Raw genomic sequence first — 20,309 nt, 5'->3', positions numbered from 1 at the left:
TGGGAGAGCTAAAGGAACTAAGGAACTCATGTTCCCTGCTCCTATCTCCGCATCCTTGGATCTCATATGAGCGATTGTGATTTATTAGTATCTGTGCAAGCTGATGCTTCAGAAAAGGTATGGTTGGCGATGTAACCCTAATGGCCTTATTTGGTTTGCCTATTCTAGGCAATTCTAGGAGAGAATTTCTCCTGCATAACGGGCTAAATGAAGTCTGTTTGTATAATTTTTCGCGACAAATCTAATAACGGTAATTAATCGATGATTAGAGGATGGTTACTATAGCATTACTGTAGCCAATTACCAATTAATTACCGTCATTAGATTCATCGCGAAAAATTACATTCATTCTTGAAAAGATTTTGCAAACAGACTTCATTTAATACTCTATGCATGCAAGATTTTTTTCTCTCTTGTGTGCACTAGAAAGTATAGAATGAACCAAACGTATTGTGAGGGGCCGTTTAGTTCCCAAAATGAAAATTTTTAGATGTCAAATCGACTGTTTGACCAGATGTCGGAAGGGTTTTCCGAATACTAATTAAAGAACTAATTTCAGAACTCACCTAGAAACCGCGAGACGAATTTTTTAAGGCCTTTGACCGCATCATTAACACATGTGGGTACTGTAGCACTTATGGCTAATCATGCACTAATTAGGCTCAAAAGATTCGTCTCGTCGTGTACATTCAAGTTGTATAATTGGTTTTATTTTTTAACTATATTTAATGCTACATGCATGTGTTCAAAGGGGAGGTAAAAATTTTTGGGTGAACATTTTTGGTAACTAAACGCGCTCTGAATAGAAAAAATCCCTTGCATCGTTTGTTGTGACGGGCAGCTTCATATTCCGAATAGAAAATCTCTCTTGCATCATTTGTTGCGCCAGGCAACTAGAAGCCTCCAACACACCCTCTACCTCCTCTCTCTCTCTCTCGTCTTATCGCCGGTAGATACTTATGGCCGCAAAAAAATATGCTTATGGAGAAAATTTTCATGTATACGAAATTTGAATGTGCATGCAACTTTGATGTTTAAGTGTTTTGATTCTAGATTTTCTATATACAAATATATGTGTAGTTTCTATTTGTGTATCTTTTTTCTTTATTGAAGCATATATCCAGCAATAACAGATATGCATCTTCAGGTGCATAATGTTTTATATTATAATGCATACTTGCAAAATACATTATATGTGTACTCTTATATAATAAACTATAATAAATTTCCTTCCTCGTGTGGTCAAAATAGATGCTTATGTTGTGCATAATATATTCACCATGGAACCATTTTTTGAGTTTTTTTAATTATGTGTATCTTCATTTGATGATTTAAAAATTTATTTTGACAAATGATATGTGCATTTGAAATTTCTTACATAGTAGTATGAGCATCCTTGCATGCTTCGATATACTCAACAATTTTCATATCTTTTTGTGATGGGCAAAAAACTTGCATCGTCATGCATCATCCAATTTGTATATTATTATGTCCTAAAGTTTGTTAGGTATGTGCTCTGTGTGTCCATCCCTCAAGGAGTGGATGTGTGCCATTATGTGTAATTTATGATCATGTGTCGTCTATTACTAATTTACTATTGTTGTATATATTAATTACATATAATGTGAGGCTCGCCAGTATGTGATTGTGTGTTACATAAAAAATATATGTATCGTTATTAATGCAAACCACTTTCAAAGAGTCTAGCACTAATACAATTTGATGTAGTGTTTCTACCACTTTCAAAGAGTCTAGCACTAATACAATTTGATGTAGTGTTTCTGCAGGTGAATATAAATGTATAGCAAGTCTCTGCACACACAGAAACAACACACCAAAGTAGATCGATGCGGAATTATAAAAAAATGCTAGAACTCAAAATAGTGAGGCAAACCACAAAGGAGACACAAGGATTTGTTTACCGAAGTTCAGATTCACCACCGTGAATCCTACGTCTCCGTTGAGGAACTCGTTGGGTGTGAGTCTCTTTCAACTCGATCCCTTGAGTTGGGTCTCTTTCAACCACTTCACCGATTCTACTATCTTGATCCTTTTCACCAAGGGGGCAAGATCACTTCCGCACAAATTTGCCGCTGCTCACCACACCGTCGGGAGCTAGCCGACAAGACCTAGCCACCTAGGAGGCAATCCTCCAAAAGTAACAAATGCAATTGAAAGTTTTGACGGATCATAAAGTTGCTCAAGCTATGGTTGCTCACTTGCTGCTCAAATTGTAGCTCTCACAATACTCAACAATCTCACACTTGCTCAATCTCTCAACCCAATCCAAAGATATGTAATCTAATGAGATCAACTCACAAAGAGTGTTGGGGAGAGCTAGCTGGTCAAGAAAATGCTTTAGGAAGCTCAAGAGAATGCAAAGAACCAGCAGCACACGCAAGAGGGGGCTAAGGGGTATAAATACCCCACTTCTAAAAACTAGCCGTTGTAACTGTCAGTGCAGACCGGTCTGTTCAAACCAGTAGCCGTTAGACCCCAGACTAGTTAGACCGGTCTAGGCCAGAGAAGCCCAAACACAAGTTAATGTGCTCTACTTGGTCCACCAAGTCAACACATGATCATCCAAGCAGCACAGAGTCAGTTCTCAGGGGTTTTCTCTCAGGATTCTCACTTAAGGTGACCTATGAGCACTTTTGATCAAGTCAAACAATCAATGTTGCCTCCCTCCTGATACTACAGCATACCTATACTCAAGATCAAATATCAAACACATTTCAACTACTTGAGCCTTGAATTGCTTCAGCTTTGCCATACTTGACTTTCTTCAACTTAGGGATTTCAACATTGCATAACATCCTTTTGAGCAAATCCATACTTGAGCTAGTGACTTAGAGCTCCAAATCTTTTTGCAAAAATTGTTCTTAAATACTCAAGTCATTCCAATAAAATATTTGATGCATTGCATTGCCTCTCCCAATCAAGACTTGGATATGATACTTCGAATACCTCACGGATACTAGCACTTCACCTTAGCACTTGCACACATGGTAAGCCGTCGCTTCACCAATAGCTTGCTTAGTCCCTCGCACTAGTCATCTCGGTTGGTTTCTTCATCACTTACCCTTGTCATGTTGAGCTCGACTTTGCACATCAACAATGAATTCCATATTTCATTCACACATCTTTATTTCTTTGTCTTGCTTTATAATCATGAATCTTTGATTCTTTAGACAAAGCATGCTTCACTTTTGACAAGTCATATTTAGAAACCATAGAGTAACACATGAGTACTTGTTTCTATCTTTCTTCATAATGTGTTTGTCTTTACTTTATAATCATGAATGATAACCATATTCCAAGCATTGCAAGCTTCCAAATATAAGATATATATATATATATATATATATATATATATATATATATTCTTCTTTTTGCTTTACTCCATGAAGCCTTGCAATCAACGCTTTCAATAAATTATCTCTCAATTGTGCCAAGCCATGAATAGAAACCTTATGTCAACATTGCATGAATATGTGTTTCTCATTTCATATCACAACATGCTTGACTTTTGTCCAATAAGCTCTCTTTTATTTGATTCCATGATACATGAGTCAATACACAAATTGATACGTAAATAAATCCCTGCTCATGATATCTCAAATAAAGCGTTAGTCCTTTAATCATGTTGTCATTCAATTCACCAAAACCCATTAGGGGTCTAGATGCACTTTCAATCTCCCCCTTTTTGGTGATTGATGACAACTCTAATTAAAGCTTACAAATGAATCAAATAAAAGTTTTTAAATTCTTAGATATAATCATGAGCTTCCCCTAAATATGTACTTTGAATTGAATTCATAAAACAAGGCCTCAAATGCCATTTGCACATATTTAACAACAAATAGGAGCTCCCCCTATATCTCAGAATTCATAGGGTGCAAAAAGTGTATGTCTGCCTGCAAAAATACTACACGTGATGTATGGTCAAGATAGATCAAATCAATCAAAACAGAAAAGAATATGGCTCTGTCTGGGGTCGACCGGTCAGACCGGTCTGCTCCAGATAGCCAGCCAAAAACACAATTCACCAATCAAACATACATCAAACTAGCACAAGTTCACTTAGATAGAATTAAAAGGTCTATTACACGCAGTAGCACACATCACAAGTCCTCAATTCACAAATGATAGATTTAGAGTAATTATTACATACTTTCAGAGTTACAGAAAATAGAGACCGGTCAGACCGGTCTGGCTAAAAAGCTGAGCTCTACTCTGAAATCTGCCCTCAACTCCCACTTCTTGAAGCTTTAGTCCATGTTCTTCTCCCCTTTTGTCATCTATCACCAGAAAGGGCCTGGGAGAAGTAGCTTCAACTCATCTTCTACTACCCATTGCCACCACCATTTCCATTGCCACACGAAGGAGATTGTCCATTCCAATCGTGAGTGTCTAACCACAGATTTGAAACCATATAAGCGTTTTCAGGCAGAGTAATGGTGTCAAAAGAATTTAGATTTGTGTCTAGCGAATGATTTGAAAACGATGGTGTAGAGCTAGACATACCAAAGGGTTGACCAAAGAAGGCATCAGAAAGACGTGCAACGGCTAACACTCCTGCAGAAAGACCATGTGTCGCAGACTGAGTACCGTGCAAAGGTGCCATTATCGAGGTGTTGGTTGATCCAAAGCTGCTGCCGCCAACGAATGGTGGAGGAGGTGAAGCATAGAAAGGTGCAGCTGCAGATGATGCTCCTGCTCCACAAACATCTGGAGGTGGAGGTGGAGGAGCATATGATGAGCCACCAACATCCGGATAGAATTGCTCAAAGTATCCGGAGTCTGCATATCCTTGCACTCTTTCTTTCACAGATGGAATCTCTCCCTCAGGTGGTGAAGGAGAGATGGGTGAGCGAGGCAGCTGAAGATTCAACGCATTGTGCATCATTTTCACTGAATCTCTCTCTTTCTTGCTTTCCCTCCACTGCCTCTGCTGCTCTACCTCAATATCTCTTTGGCTCTTACACATGCCAACAAACAAATTGATCAACTTCTTGATAGGAGAGGATGAGCTGCGCCTGTGACTGTGCAGCCTCAGGGGTGACGGTCAGATCAGTCCTGGGAACCGATCAGACTGGCCCCAGTCTGAGCAGCAGGGGAGTGCTGCTGGTGCTGATCCTCTTCTCCAATCTCATGCTCCTCTTCTTCTGCTGCTGGAGGGGATGGAAGTCTAGGTGCTTTGATAACTGGAGGCCTTAAAGGCTTATGCTTCACATCATTTGAGAATTTTGTTCCAGTCCTTTTCCAAATCATATACATGATGTAAGGACTATAGCTGCAAATCATCTGAGGATTTTCAGAAAGAAGCTTGATCTCTTGCCAAATGAAATCCCCAACACTGAATTGAGCTGCTCCTGGTCTCATAGCAGCCATCAAGTTCCTCTGAAAGATGGTAACATCTGAGGGGTTTCCATCTCTAGGGGGTCAATGTCTTCCTGAAAAGCCTGATCAGGACCCCATAGTAGGTGTAGAGACCATTCACCTTGCCCTAGCTGCCTCTCATGTTCTTCGGATACATAAAATGCATTTCCTTAGGCTCAATCACACCAGCATTATGGAGCTTAGGATATTCCATGTCAGCGTTTCCAAGGCGGAAAAGAGAAACAAACTCCGAAAAGGTGATATGGTATTTTTGTTCCTCTGTCATCCAGAACATTGCCCTCTCACTCTCATGATACCCAAAGAAAACTGTAGCATAGAACTGAGCGATAATCTCTTTGTTCCAACCATGCTTGAAACCCATAAGGTGACTGATCCTTTTCTCTTCACATGCAGCAATAACTTCATTAAAAATGGCATTGTTCTTCCTCTCCATATCTTCCCAGTCAACAAACTGAGCCTCATGTGTGATTTTGGGCTTCTTCATAATAACTGTGGTGTAGAAGTCTTGCTGGACCGACTCCAGAATATGAGATCTCTGGCAGTCCTCTCCTCTGCATAAGGATTCTCTCCTCTCAGCCTCTTCATTGTTTCTGTCATTCCATCCCCATAGTAATTTGTTGGAGCTATGCCATAAGCATATCTGGGCATGTTCACAACAGGTACTGCAGCTTTAGCTGATTTCTCCTCAGCTTCATCATTCTCTTCCTCATCACCTTCTTCTTCTTCCTCCTCTTCACTTTCCTCCTGAGCAAGGTCCTCCTCATGCCTTCGCTCAATCCTATAAGCCTCATCCTCAACATCATCATCACTGCTAGTGCTGTCATTTCCCCCTTCTACAATATCATCCGCTGCTGCTCTCTTCTGCCCTCTAGGCCTCAAAATCCTGCCACCAATCACTCTTGGCTGACTAGAACCACCCTCATCAGCATCGGCCATGTGAACATCTGCAGGGTCATGGCGACACTTTGTTCTTCTTTCCTGACCCCCTGTCATCTTGCTGACTACCCTGGGTCCAAAAGATAGATAAAAAGATATAAGACTACAGGGATAGATTGGTTTTGGATGTGAAGAATTTAGGCACAATATTGAGGCAATTGGTTGTGTTATGGGCAGACCGGTCTGGGCAACCGGTCAGGCCGGTCACCCCCAGAACAGAGCCAATGGCCCCAATCCAATCTCAGCAAGAATTTGATCATGAATAATTTTTCTGGAAGTCTAGATCAATCTTAGGATAAAATGTGTTGAGTATTTTGCACAGAACCACTACCTAGGGTCCCACTGGACAAACCGGTCAGACCGGTCGGGCAGACCGGTCATGCCAGTCCAACCCTAGGTTGTGGATTCCATCAAAATACCCAACAAAATTGAATGAGCTTCTAGGAACCAGTTCTAGGATGTTGCAGGAGGTGTTCTACCAGAGGGATTTTGAATCTATGGCCTAGATAAGTAGATCGAGACAAAATGAGCCATAGAGTACCTTTTGGACGGGATTTCGAAGGGGAAATCGAAGGACCGGCTTGGGAAAGCGGTCAGGGTGGTGGAGTGATCCAAATCCCCCAAGAAATCGCCTTCTCCTTGGTTGAATCCTCAAATTGCCAATAGGGGCGCCTTGTGCACGAGGGAGAGAGAGCTAGGTGAAAGGGAGTCGGTGGAGGGGTGAAAGAGATAAGGTTTTTACTGTGAAGTCCGTGAAGAGGTAAAAAGGTAACTGCTCAGGGTCAACCGGTCAGACCGGTCAAGCAGACAGGTTGTCCCCTGGCAGCCAGGAGTTGAAGTTCAAAGAGATGTTTTTCTTAGAAGAGATTTGAGATGACTGCTAGGCTATGAAACTTGATATATATTGAAGATTAATCCATTGTTTCAAGCTTTTCTTGATACTTTCAAGATAGAGAGATAGATATAGATTTATGGACTTGAGAAAATTTCACTATTTGTGACTAGCCAACAATCAATCAAGAGTAACAATAGTCACAAATAAATCCAAACTCCAAATTCTATCCTATACACTCACACTTCCTATCATGCTAGTGGAATTTTGAAAGAAACTATCCTATGCCACAAAAGGCATGAAAAATGCACACACTAGCAAGATAATATGGCATAGATGCACAAAGGTAAAACATGTGTTCAAAAATACATACCTTTGCCATTTAGCCAAGAGCCATGTGCAACTATAAATCCAACTTTCTTTTTCTCATGAATTTTCAATTTGATCACAACACAAGAAAGCAAACAGGGTTAATTGCACAAGCCCTTAGTTTTACTTTAGTGATCCTTTGATGTACGAAGAATTAGGATCACAAAAGATGAAACCTCACAATATAGGCTAAATTCCTCGAATCTTAGTGCACATGCACGGATATATGGAAGGAAACACACATGCACTAATTTGGTCAATTAAGTCCAACTTAAGGAATTTAAGCTATATTATGGAGAGTAGCTATGCAAGAGTTAGTAACACAAGTATCAAACTGAAGTATACAAGTTACCGTTTTTCTTTTGAGCACATCATAGCATACTCCAAGTTGAGAGTTTTTCTAACTCTCTTTGATTGAGACTACAAATTCACTAGAAGAAAAAGTTAGTCCCAAGTTGGCACAAATTTAAGAATAAGCTCCCCCTAAATTAGTGTTTAAGATTTTGAATATCTTAAAACAAAGCACCTTATCCAATTAGGGACATAAGAAGGCTTATTCACAAATTTGGTCAAAGCACACACATATAATATTCAATAATAGAAATTGTGCTTGAGTTGTTTACTGTCACTTTGAATGTTCCCAAAGTCGTGCCAAGGATGAGAGTATACATTAAAATATTCTTGATAAACATTTTTCTCATATTCACATCAACACTGGACTGCTCTGGGCCAAACCGGTCCTGTCCAGAGACAGTTTTCCGAAGTGTCCAAGGCCGGATCATCCGACTTAAAGCCAGATCATCCGACATGTTCCAGAGGCAAACCGGCATATGGACCGGATCATCCGACCTAGGGTCAGATCATCCGACCATGTACAGAATCAGCTTCAAGATAGTGTTGTTTCCATTGTTTTGTCTTGGTGAATCTCATGATATGATCGTTATTTCCTGCATACCCAAGACATTCTCTTCTAGAGAGACATTAAAAGCATCATATGGCACATAGGGATTAAATAACATAGAAAAAGAACTTAGTCACTTTTAAATGTACCACAACAAGAAATGTGATACACTTTTGTTTACGAAGAACTAAGAGTGACTCAAGTATGACAGTTAGCATGAGATACCGAGATATCATTGGATTAAAGATTTCATCAATTCAGCTTTACACTTAGTTATATCTTGATTTGTGTCATTTCTTTCCTCAACCAAATCTCCAATGCATCTCCATTGCCCTACAAGCTCAGAAAGTACCTTTTGGTACCCAAACTTTGTTGGGTCCGTCCAAGTTAGTTAAAAGATGCTTAGGAACCCAAATAGCCCTTATGCTAGTTCGAGGAGAGTTAATCACCCGAATAGCACAAGGGCCTGCTTGGTCCTTCCTAAGCTTAGTGAAATCATAATGGACAAGGTTTGAGGTTTGTGGGTTACCTTTTGGACAATCCTTACCTAGATGCCCCTTTTCTCTACATGTGTAGCAAGTGCGATGTTTTGCTTTTCTTGACTCAACATCATCTCCATTTCTTTGCACTTGCTTCATTTTAGGCATCACCTTTGAATTCATGACTTGCTTGCTCTTGTAGGGGTGAGGTTGGGCTCTCTGGGCACCAATCGGTCTGACCGGTCGGGTCAGACCTGACCTCACTTAGTAGAAAGGGACATGCTGCAATGAGATGACCTTTTTCTTTGCATTTGAAGCACACCCTTGTTTTTGAATGTTGCTTTTTATTTCTTGAAGGCTTTGTCTTGTTTAGTTGTTCTTGAGTTGCATGGGACATGTGGACCCCCTTTTGTCCCACATTTGACTTCTTGACTTGAACAAGATTTTTCCTTTTAGATTGACCTTGTTGAGGAGCAGAGGTAGTGAGGTTTGAACCCTTCTCAAGCTTCTTCACCATGTCATCATGGTTATCTTGAGAATGTTGCACTTGACCTTTGCTCTTCAACTTCATCATTTCAATATTTAACTCTTCGACCTCTCGCTTGAGTTGATCATTTTCTTCCGCGATAAGGTCATCACAAGTTTCTGCAACAACATGTTCAACACAAGTATTTGTTGCTTGGGAGCAACATGATTTATCACAAAATAATATAATTTGAGCTTATGAGCATGTGCATGTGTGTGTTGGAGGTTGATAGAATTTTACCGATGTTATTGCAACCTCATGAGTAACTTCTAGCATAGCATGTGAATCAGCAAGCTTCTCATAGGAATATTCAAGTTCCTTATGAGTTCCTTGCAAAATCACACACTTGCTAGTGAGACGCTCAACTTGAGTCTTGAGCATTTTATTTTCTTTGTTCAATGATGCTACACGAATAACTGAGTTAGTGGCATTAGCATAATCAATGAACAATTCATGATACCTTTGTACCAAGAAAGCTTGTTCTTGTTTGATCTTCCCAAGATCTTGAGTTAGGGCCTTGATAATTTCAATTCTTTGATCCTCAACTTTCTTGGTCTCTTCATTGATTCCGGCCATCAAGCACTTGTAATCAACATCACATGAAGATGTTGAACTTGATGAAGCTTGTGCTTGTCTTGATCACCTTTGGGAGCACTACTTGCTCTTTTTCTTCTAGTTCCCGGTCAGACCGGTCTGACCGGTCAGGGCAATCAGTCTGACCGGTTCATCCAGAGAACCAGCAGACTTAGTTGATTCTGCTCCTTGATCTTTGGGAGGAGTCACAAGAGGATAAGTGTGTGTTGTTGTTGTTGTACACTCCTCTAATGACTCCTCTACAGCCTCATCTTGATCTTCATCGTCACTATCTTCTTCACATATTGCTTCAATGAACTTCTAAAGACGATGAGCATCAATTCGTGTCTCTTTCAACTTATCTTCCTTGTTTATGAGATCTGAGAGGTCACTGTCAATGTTCTTAAACAAGAGGTTAATGACACGACGATTGCAAATCAAACATTTTATCTCCTCATTTGACAATTTGAATAAATTATCAAAGTCATTGGGAAAAATACTTGATTTGACAATTTGCTCCAAGGAAGGACCCATGGTTCTTAAAACATTAAGTATATAAGCTGACCAAGAAGAGTAGTTTGAGCCATCTAGAGCTAGCAGCTCAAACGATACCTCACAAGTAGTCGACATCGCGATTCTCCAAGCGGTGAAGATTCAATCCGGAGACCAAAGCTCTGATACCAATTGAAAGGACCTCGGATGTCGCCTAGAGGGGGGGTGAAGAGGTGTTTCAACAAATTCTACAAATTACAACATTTAAACCAAACAGTCAGCACACTGACCGGTCAAGCAGACCAGTCTAACACTTAGAACACTGAACAATACAGACAATCGGTCAGATCGGTTGGGGTGACCGATCAGACCGGTCACATGCAGAACCTGCACAAATATAAGAGTTTCTCCCCTCCTCGAGCTTTAGAACTAATACAATTTGATGTAGTGTTCCTGCAGGTGAATATAAATCTATTGCAAGTCCCTGCACACACAGAAACAACACACCAAAGTAGATCGATGCGGAATTATAAAAAAATGCTAGAACTCAAAGTATTGAGGCAAACCACAAAGGAGACACAAGGATTTGTTTCCCGAAATTCAGATTCACCACCGTGAATCCTACGTCTCCGTTGAGGAACTCGTTGGGTGTGAGTCTCTTTCAACTCGATCCCTTGAGTTGGGACTCTTTCAACCACTTCCCCGATTCCACTATGTTGATCCTTTCCACCAAGGGGGCAAGATCACTTCCGCACAAACTTGCCGGTGCTCACCACACCGTCGGGAGCTAGCCAGCGACACCTAACCATCTAGGAGGCAATCCTCCAAGAGTAACAAATGCAATTGAAAGGTTTGACGCATCACAAAGCTGCTCAAGCTATGGTTGCTCACTTGTTGCTCAAATTGCAGCTCTCACAATACTCAACAATCTCACACTTGCTCAATCTCTCAACCCAATCCAAAGATATGCAATCTAATGGGATCAACTCACAAAGAGTGTTAGGGAGAGCTATCTGGTCAAGAAAATGCTTTATGAAGCTCAAGAGAATGCAAAGAACCAGCAGCACACGCAAGAGGGGGCTAAGGGGTATAGATACCCCGCTTCCAAAAACTAGCCGTTGTAACTGTAAGTGTAGATCGGCCAGACCAGTCCCCTAGACCGGTCAGACCGGTCTGTTCAAACCAGTAGTCGTTAGACCCCAGACCGGTCAGACCGGTCTGGGCTAGAGAAGCCCAAACCCAAGTTAATGTGCACTACTTGGTCCACCAAGTCAGCACATGATCATCCAAGCAGCACAGAGTCAGTTCTCAGGGGTTTTCTCTCAGGATTCTCACTTAGGGTGACCTATGAGCACTTTTGATCAAGTCGAACAATCAATGTTGCCTCCCTCTTGATACTACGGCATACTGTCGGTACCCTAGGACCGGGGTACCCCCTCTTGCTGTGTCTAGGCAAGAGTCTCATAGTTATCCATAACTACGCCCTGACGGCCGAACAGCCGGACCCCTGTGGTCCGGAGCCCTACTCGCCCGGCAAACAGCCCCAGACCCGCTCCCCGCTTGGGAAGGGTCTGGTGACGCCACATGTCCCGGAGGAGGTAGCCCTCAGCCGAAACAGCTGGGGGGCCCGGACCTCCCTGGGAGTTCCGGGCCCCCGCCGGGTCCCGGACCCCATATACTATCCGGACCCCTCAGCAGGAAGGAACCGACACCCCGCCTGAGGCTGGTCTGGAGCTGCCACATGTCAGTGGGTGCGGGCACGCGCGTGGGACCGCGTGGCTTCCCCTGGAAGACTCGCCTACTTACCACATTCAATACGGTAGGCGGAGCAGAGCCCGAGGCAATTTTTGCCAGGTTGCACTGTTGGTCGCGTGTTACCAAGGCGCACAGTGCAGTCGCTGGCGCCGCCCACGCTGCGTATGTTAGTCAACAATGCCAGTTGGACACGACGGCTCGGTTTCGCCCATTATGTAGCCTGCACGGTAGCCTCGACAGACTACGCCGCAAGCTACACTACCTCAACGGGCGCCTCCCAGATGCGACAGGAGAAGACCCCCTCTCGGTCAGAGAGTCTACTGGACGATGAAGCGTATCCGGCAAGAGATTCTCCATCACTGCAGCACCATTAGTATCTATCTAGTATACTATACATCCTTATTGGGCCCACTTGTTGGGGTCCAACGCATGTGTACGTGTCCTCCTTGCTCTATAAAAGGGAGACGCCCGTTAGAGAAAGACTCAAGTCCAAAAGAGGACGGCTGGGCAGAGGATAGACTCATTCATACTAAGTGCTATACACCACACAGTGGATGTAGGGTATCACGCTCCGGTGGCCCGAACCACTCTAAATCCGTGTGTTCTTGCGTTCTTGCCCCCAAGCTAGATCGGCCTAATAGCTTAGCACTTCCCCGAGTACTCCCCCTCGGGGAATAGGCGGGTGTGTTCCGCCACCCGGCTGTGGGTACCCCCAAAAATACCACGACATTTGGCGCCGTCCGTGGGGATCGTGCAAGTGTTGGCTAGATCTCCAGGCTTCTGAGGCTGAGCTCATCCTCTGCAACGGCGACGAGAAGATGAAGAGAGGCATGGCGGCACCTACACCGCATGTCACAGCGCCGAGGCAGCAGTGCCCTCGGTGCGGCGGCGCATGGCAGCGGCGTCTGCTGTGTGTCACCACTGCGATGCCTCAGAGCCGGCGCAGTGGCGCGCAGCGGAGACGCCCGCTGTGCGTCACCCTACAACACCTCCGCGTCGGCTCAAGGTTTTTTCTCAAGCAACCACCGGGGCTCCCCTGGGCGACATGGTGTCGGCTCGAGGCTTTCTCTCAATATGAAGCCTGGAGCCGACCACTGTGGCCTGGGGGAAGTCTACCGTCGTCTCCTCCCTCGCTAGGACCGAGACTCTCTTGGTGCTGCTGCAGACAGGATTCCGCCACCAGGCGTGGGGGCCTAACACCAGCACCAAGGTCGAGCCGGCGAACGACCGCCCTTCTCCACGCTCCGTGCTCATCCAAATGAGCACCCAGCTCGTGATGAGCATTCATCGGGCTGGCTTCCGGCGGTAGACGGCGGCGGCTGGGCCACTCCCATTCAAAGCCAAAGAATTCGTCCCCATGCTACCAAGGCATATGACAGTTCTTAGGCTAGGAAGGGCCCCCCGAGCTCCCGAGGTGATGCTGGATGATGCAGTTCAGGCACGTCCAGGATGCCTTCGCCTCCGATGACTGTGGAGAACTCAAAGGTGGTGATTCCACTCTGGTTGGGAATGTGCATGCCTTACAAAAGGCGGCCGTAGGTTACCTCTAGATAGGACTAAGAGAGTACATCCTTGTAATAACATGGCGCCTACGTGTGGTCCGGAGCAGTAAAGGTCCGCCCTTATAAACCCGATCTCTGACTTCATCGCACAAACAGGCAACACCAGCAAGTGGTCCAGAGCGGTAGAGGTCCAGCCTCGTAATCCCGACCTGTGATGTACACCACGATAATCACAATAAAGGAGAGTTGCTTTCTCAAGTCTTATATGATCCTTACCTTGGTTACACTTAGACGTTTTGGTTTAACTGTGTCTTTCTCCCAAACGGAGTCCTTTCTTTAGTTACTAACGATCCAAGTTGAGTTGCTGGCCTGTGGTCAGGTGGGGACACCCCTTCTAGCTGGAAGGCAGTTCGGACTCCTAGGAACCTGCTCAGGAGAAGTGGTGCCCGTATCCTGGGGTAGAGAAGCTCTGCGTAGCTTAGCCTGGTAATGTACCCTAAGCCTACGTACTTCACTGCCCTGTTACGAGTCCCCTAGTATCCGAGACTGCTGTCCCTAGAGGTCCCGGGCTCCTTTCTGGTATAAGGCCTGGTTTCCTACACCTTGCTGCAAGGACCGGTGGCAAAATTCATGGGATCGTCAGCAACGACTCAAGTCCACTCCGGTGGCCCACTCCGGCGGAGACTGCTCGCCACGGTCGACTCCAGTCCACTCCGGTGGCCCGCTCCAGCGGAGACCGCTCGCCACAGTCGACTCAAGTCCACTCCGGTGGCCCGCTCCGGCAGAGACCGCTCGCCACGGTCGACTCAAGTCCACTCCGGTGGCCCGCTCCGGCGGAGACCGCTCGCTACGGTCGACTCAAGTCCACTCCGGTGGCCCGCTCCAGCGGAGACCGCTCGCCACGGTCGACTCAAGTCCACTCCGATGGCCCGCTCCGGCGGAGACCACTCGCCACGGTCGACTCAAGTCCACTCCGGTGGCCCGCTCCGGCGGAGACCGCTCGCCACGGTCGACTCAAGTCCACTCCGGTGGCCTGCTCCGGCGGAGACCGCTAGCCACGGTTGACTCAAGTCCACTCCGGTGGCCCGCTCCGGCGGAGACCGCTCGCAACGGTCGATTGGAGCCGGGTCCGGGGAAGTGGTGCTCGCTCCCTGGGCGGATCAAGGTCCGAGCAGCCGCTTAGCTTGGTTCCGTACCCTAGGCCTACACCTTCGCCGCCCTGCGGAGAGCGCTCTAGTACCTGAACCTGGCGACAAGTGCTACGGCCTTGAAGGGGTCCGGAGCACCCACTCTCAACATAAGCACGACAACACAATCTGAATTGCGTCACGATTAATGGCCCCACCCGCGGGTTCATACCTCTCCCGAGGTGGGCCCGGGGGGCCACTGTCGGTACCCCAGGACCGGGGTACCCCCTCTTGTTGTGTCTAGGCAAGAGTCTCGTAGATATCCTTAACTACGCCCTGACGGCCGAACAGCCGGACCCCTATGGTCCGAAGCCCTACTCGCCCGGCAATCGGCCCCGGACCCGCTCCCCGCTTGGGAAGGGTCCGGTGACGCCACATGTCCCGGAGGAGGTAGCCCTCAGCCGAAACAGCTGGGGGCCCCGGACCTCCCAGGGAGTTCCGGGCCCCCGCCGGGTCCCGGACCCCATATACTATCCGGACCCCTCAGCAGGGAGGAACCGACACCCCGCCTGGGGCTGGTCCGGAGCCGCCACGTGTCAGTGGGTGCGGGCACGCGCGCGGGACCGCGTGGCTTTCCCTGGAAGACTCGCCTACTTACCACATTCAATACGGTAGGCGAAGCAGAGCCCGAGGCGGTTTTTGCCAGGTTGCACTGTTGGTCGCGTGTTACCAAGGCGCACAGTGCTGTCGCTGGCGCCACCCATACCGCGTATGTCAGTCAACAATGCCAGTTGGACATGACGGCTCGGTTTCGCCCATTATGACGCCTGCACGGTAGCCTCGACAGACTATGCCGCAAGCTACACTACCTCAATGGGCGCCTCGCAGATGGGACAGGAGAAGACCCCCCTCGGTCAGAGAGTCTACAGGACGATGAATCGTATCCGACAAGAGATTCTCCATCACTGCAGCACCATTAGTATCTATCTAGTATAGTATACATCCTTGTTGGGCCCACCTGTCGGGGTCCAACGCATGTGTACGCGTCCTCCTTGCTCTATAAAAGGGAGACGCCCGTTAGAGAAAGACTCAAGTCCAAAAGAGGACGGCTGGGCAGAGGATAGACTCATTCATACTAAGTGCAATACACCACACAGTGGATGTAGGGTATTACGCTCCAGTGGCCCGAACCACTCTAAATTCGTGTGTTCTTGCGTTCTTGCCCCCAAGCTAGATCGGCCTAATAGCTTAGCACTTCCCCGAGTACTCCCCCTCGGGGAATAGGCGGGTGCGTTCCGCCACCCGGCTGTGGGTACCCCCAAAAATACCACGACATTTAAAATGTCGTGGTGTGGCAAACCACAGCCGGGTGGTGGAATGCACCCGCCTTAGCCCAAAGGGTGAGAACTCAGGGGGTAACTAGCGGCTAGTTCGATCTCGCTCAAGAACACGATGAACACAGCAGGTTTAGAGTGGGTGTCCGGGCGTAATACCCTACGTCCACTGTGTGTGTTGTATTGCTCAAGTCTCGTCCAGCTTGGAGCTGAATCCAGCCGGTCTAAGAGTGTGTGTCCGAGCTTGCTTGTGGTGTACAGCGAGCGCTACCCTTTTATATCTCAAGGGAGCCGCGTACATGGCCGTTGGGTCCCCGACAGGTGGGCCCAATCGGTGCAGTAACAATAACTATTCATACATTATGATGTCGTAGGCGAAGGAGATCTTTCTCTAGGATTCCCTTGCCTGTTCCTGGAATTCCCCATTCATCATGCCCCAGCGCTGTCTTGTCGGAATGGTGCCAGACGTAGCTAGCGGCGCCGCCTGCCACGTAGCTAAACGGGCTGTATAGCTTGCGGCGTAGGTGGCATGATGGAAATGTGCCGTGCTGTCGTATCCAATTAATGCGGCAGACGGGCTCTGCTCGAGCGCGGCGCAGGCGGCTGCACTATGTTCCTTGGTAATACGCGGTCCACAGTGAGGCCTGACAAAGGCTGTCGTGCGTGCCGCGGCGGCAGAGTACGCCTCAACCACCCGCATTGAATGCGGTGGGTGGGCGAGCCTTCCAGCGGAAGACTCGCACTCGAGCCTGCGCCCGCGCCTGCGGGACACGTGGCGGCTCCGGACCCCCCAGGTGGTATGTTGGTTCTACCGCGTGGGAGGTCCGGACGGACGTGGGAGGTCCCGGACCCCTATGGGGGGTCCGAGGCCTCGGCTGTCAGCTCGGAGCTTCCCTTCCTCAGGGACACATGGCGTCTCCGGACCCGTCCCCAAGCGGGGAGCGAGTCCGAGGCCGTTGGCCCGGTGAGGTTAAGGGCCTGACCCGTGGGGCCCGGTCACTCCGCCCTTTACCGCGTGGTTACAGATAACTTTGCGGGTCTTGCCTTGCTGCAGTAGAAGTGGGTATCCCTACTACAGGGTACCGACAGTGGCCCCCCGGGCCCACCTCAGGGGCGGTACGAACCCGCAGGTGGGGCCACTACTGCGATTTGGCCCTGCATAACTTGAAGCCCCTTGTTGCAGGGGTCTTGACCGGCTTTGACTACCCATCGGGTTATTTTGCTGCCTCATCGCTCCGCAACGGCTTACTGACTGGTGGCCCCCACGCATAGTGGTTCACCTAGTCATGCGCGCGACGCTCGGCATTGCTGCGGCCGGAGTAAATGGAATATTTACCATCGGCGCAGTTCCCTAAAAGCCCGGTCATGCCAGCGCTTAATGCGCATGCATCAGCTCAACTTCCGCCTCACTTCGCGTGCGGACGACGGTTCAGATCCCGCCCTTTCACACCTTTGTGGTTACCGCCCTCCCTGACAGGTGGGCCTGGGCCCTCTTGTCAAGGATTGGGCGGCTAACTCCAGGCATGTGCGTCACTTGGGTTGCAGCGACGGTTCCGGGGTGCGCCGGTTGGGTCAGGCTTTATGAAGGGACGGACCGCATACTGTGGTCACCTTTCCGCATTCGCCTTCTTCCTTCCAACCTTTGCACCCCTTGCCTTTTGCTCCTTCGCATAGATTGCTCCACACTTCCACAGCGAAATGGCATCCCTTGTTCATCCCCGCCATTTCCAGACCGAGGAAGAGCTGAGCACGGTGCGCCGCCTGCTTGGGTGGAGTGCACAGGAGACTGGCTGGGGGATCCGAGCAGGCTCAGTTCCCCACGGCAACCTCCGCGCCGGGGAATTTGTGCTATTCACCTCGCACATTTCCACCAGCGTGGGGCTGCCGATCTCTTCATTCCTGCTGTTGCTGCTGGAAGACTTCGGCCTCCAACTTCAGCACCTTACGCCCCACTCCCTCCTCCTGAAGTCCATCTTCATCCATTTGTGCGAGATGTTTGTGGGAGTGCGGCCCTGCGTCATCCTCTTCCACCATTTCTTCATACTGGTGAAGTCCGGGAAGGCGAAGGATGCGGTGGGGGTATATTACCTCCAGACAAGGAGCGACCTGCCGGCGCCTTACATTCCCGGCCTCACTGGCGGGAAGTGGGAGGAGTGGCGCAAGGATTGGGTGATCGCCACCACCGAAGCCAACGAGCGCCTCGCCTTGCCGACCGAGGGACCCGCCTCCGACCGTGCATCCTGGAGGGCCAAGCCGTCCCTGCAGCCGGATTTCGACTCCGTGCTAGACAAGATCAGGTCACTGGCGGAGAGCGGCCTCACCTCGCTACACATGCTCGGAGATTTCTTGAAGCGCCGGATAGCCCCCCTGAAGCAGCGGTCGTGCCCTGCTTGGAGCTTCACCGGCCTCAATGACTGCAGCAGGACCCACCGCGGAGAGGGGAGCGACCTGACCCAGGAAGCCCTGGAGGTCCTGGTGCGGGCGGTGACAGGAGAAGTTTTTGTCCCGGAGAACTTGATCCTTCCCCAGGGCGTCATCCCCTCTGCGAGGACTCGCGCTTGAGGACGGCTGTGCTGGCTACCCTGCCAACTCTCGACGACGGTGGGCTGGCCATACGCCAGACCGGAGGCGACACGAACCGTGGGCTCCGGATCCCTGGCGTGTCCAGAGATCAAGCTATTTCGAGCGCCGCGGGGTCTGGCCCCACTACGAAGGGCAAGCAGGCCATGACCGGCAGCGCCGCCACTAGCGGTCCCAGCCAGGTCCGGAGCAGTTCTGGCGCCTCATCGGGAGATGCAGGCCGGCGCAGGTTACTCAGGGGCGACGGGACCCTAGTCACGGAACCCGCTGCGAAGCGCCGGAGGAATGCTGGGGCGCGGGCCAGGGTAGCTCCCGGGCCTCCGGCCCTCGCGGGACCTCCGGGGCGACCACGGCACCACCATCACCGCCGAGAGATAGCTCCCTCCGGCAGCAACAGCAGCAGCAGCGATAGCAGCAGCAGCCACGGGAGCAACCGCAGGAGCAGCAGCAACAGCAACAGCGGGAACAGTCCCGGGTTGCGCCACCGTCGCCACCACGGGAGCAGCAGCAGCTGCAACAAAAAGGAGCAGCTGCAGGAGCACCAGCAACAGAAACAGCGGGGACAGTCCCGGGTTGCGCCACCGTCGCCGCCACGAGGGCAGCGGCAGCAACAAAAGCAGTCGTCGAGCCTCCGTAGTCGCTGGATACCCGGCGCTTCTGGGTTGGTGTTTTTCTGCTAACTCCCCTTATTATAGGTGCCCTGTCTTTTGCTGAAGGCTTCTTCTCTTTGTTGCCAGGGTTCCTCGCCCAAGCAGTGCTTCCACCATCGCTGGCTCGTCGGCTGGTGCCCAGGCGATCGGGGCCTCGGCGACGTCAGTGGGAGTGACAGCAGGTGCGGAAACCTCGGGTGCAGCGACCTCTGCTAACCCGGTGGTGCCCAATGCGGCGGTGGCAGGCGCACCATTATTAGGCTCAGCAACGCCCGACGCAGCGGCGGCGGAGGCGCCAGCGCTGGGCGTAGCCGCACCCGACGCAGCGGCGGCGGAGGCGCCAGCGCTGGGCGCAGCCGCACCCCACGCAGCGGCGGCGGATGCGCCAGCGCTGGGCGCAGCCGCACCCGACGCAGCGGCGGCGGAGGCACCAACGCTGGACGCAGCCGCACTCGACACAGCGGCGGCGGCGAGCGCGACGGCGACAAGTGCTGCAGCGGTGAACATGACGGCTACCGAGGTCCCGATGCTTGCGCCGGAAGCTCCCACCTCCTGCTCCGATCATATAGTAGAGGAGGAGTTGGAGGTGGTCTTTGGCAGGCAGCTCCTCCAGCTCCAACCCCCGGAGGAGGAAGCGACTCCCCTCCCCCAGGTGCTGGTCCAGGTCCGGCGGTCGATAGAGGAGGCAACCTCTACTGCCGAGGCGGCCTCCGGCGGGAGTGGACTGCTCTGGAGAGCGAGCGCTGGCGCCTGTCTGACAGGCACACCCGCCTGGAGGCGCACACGAAAGCTGAAGCCTCCCATGCTGCGGAAGCTCGGTCCAAACTCAAGGCCGACCAAGAGGCCTACC

General features: G+C 49.3%; 1 protein-coding gene across 1 annotated transcript; it reads right to left on the bottom strand.

The window, feature by feature from the left end:
- Window positions 1–19,060: 19,060 nt before the first annotated feature.
- On the bottom strand, window positions 19,061–19,966 carry LOC120713302 (oleosin-B1-like). The gene is made up of 2 exons (XM_039999291.1): window positions 19,895–19,966; window positions 19,061–19,339 (listed from the first exon to the last, which is right to left on the bottom strand). The coding sequence occupies exons 1-2, from the start codon at window positions 19,964–19,966 to the stop codon at window positions 19,061–19,063; spliced, it is 351 nt and encodes a 116-aa protein (XP_039855225.1).
- Window positions 19,967–20,309: the final 343 nt, after the last annotated feature.

This window comes from Panicum virgatum, chromosome 6K, assembly GCF_016808335.1.
Source record: "Panicum virgatum strain AP13 chromosome 6K, P.virgatum_v5, whole genome shotgun sequence".
Taxonomy (NCBI): Eukaryota; Viridiplantae; Streptophyta; class Magnoliopsida; order Poales; family Poaceae; genus Panicum; species Panicum virgatum.
Note: the sequence above shows the minus strand (reverse complement) of the source record. Positions and strands in the feature narration are given on the sequence as shown.

Bases quoted from the DNA above. Each gene is read 5' to 3' on its own strand.
- LOC120713302 (XM_039999291.1), bottom strand. From the start codon at position 19,966: ATGTTCACCGCTGCAGCACTTGTCGCCGTCGCGCTCGCCGCCGCCGCT. The intron at 19,340-19,894 runs GTTGGTGCCTCC...GTGCTCCTGCAG, and splicing joins CGAGTGCGGCTGCGTCCAGC to CTGCTCCTTTTTGTTGCAGC.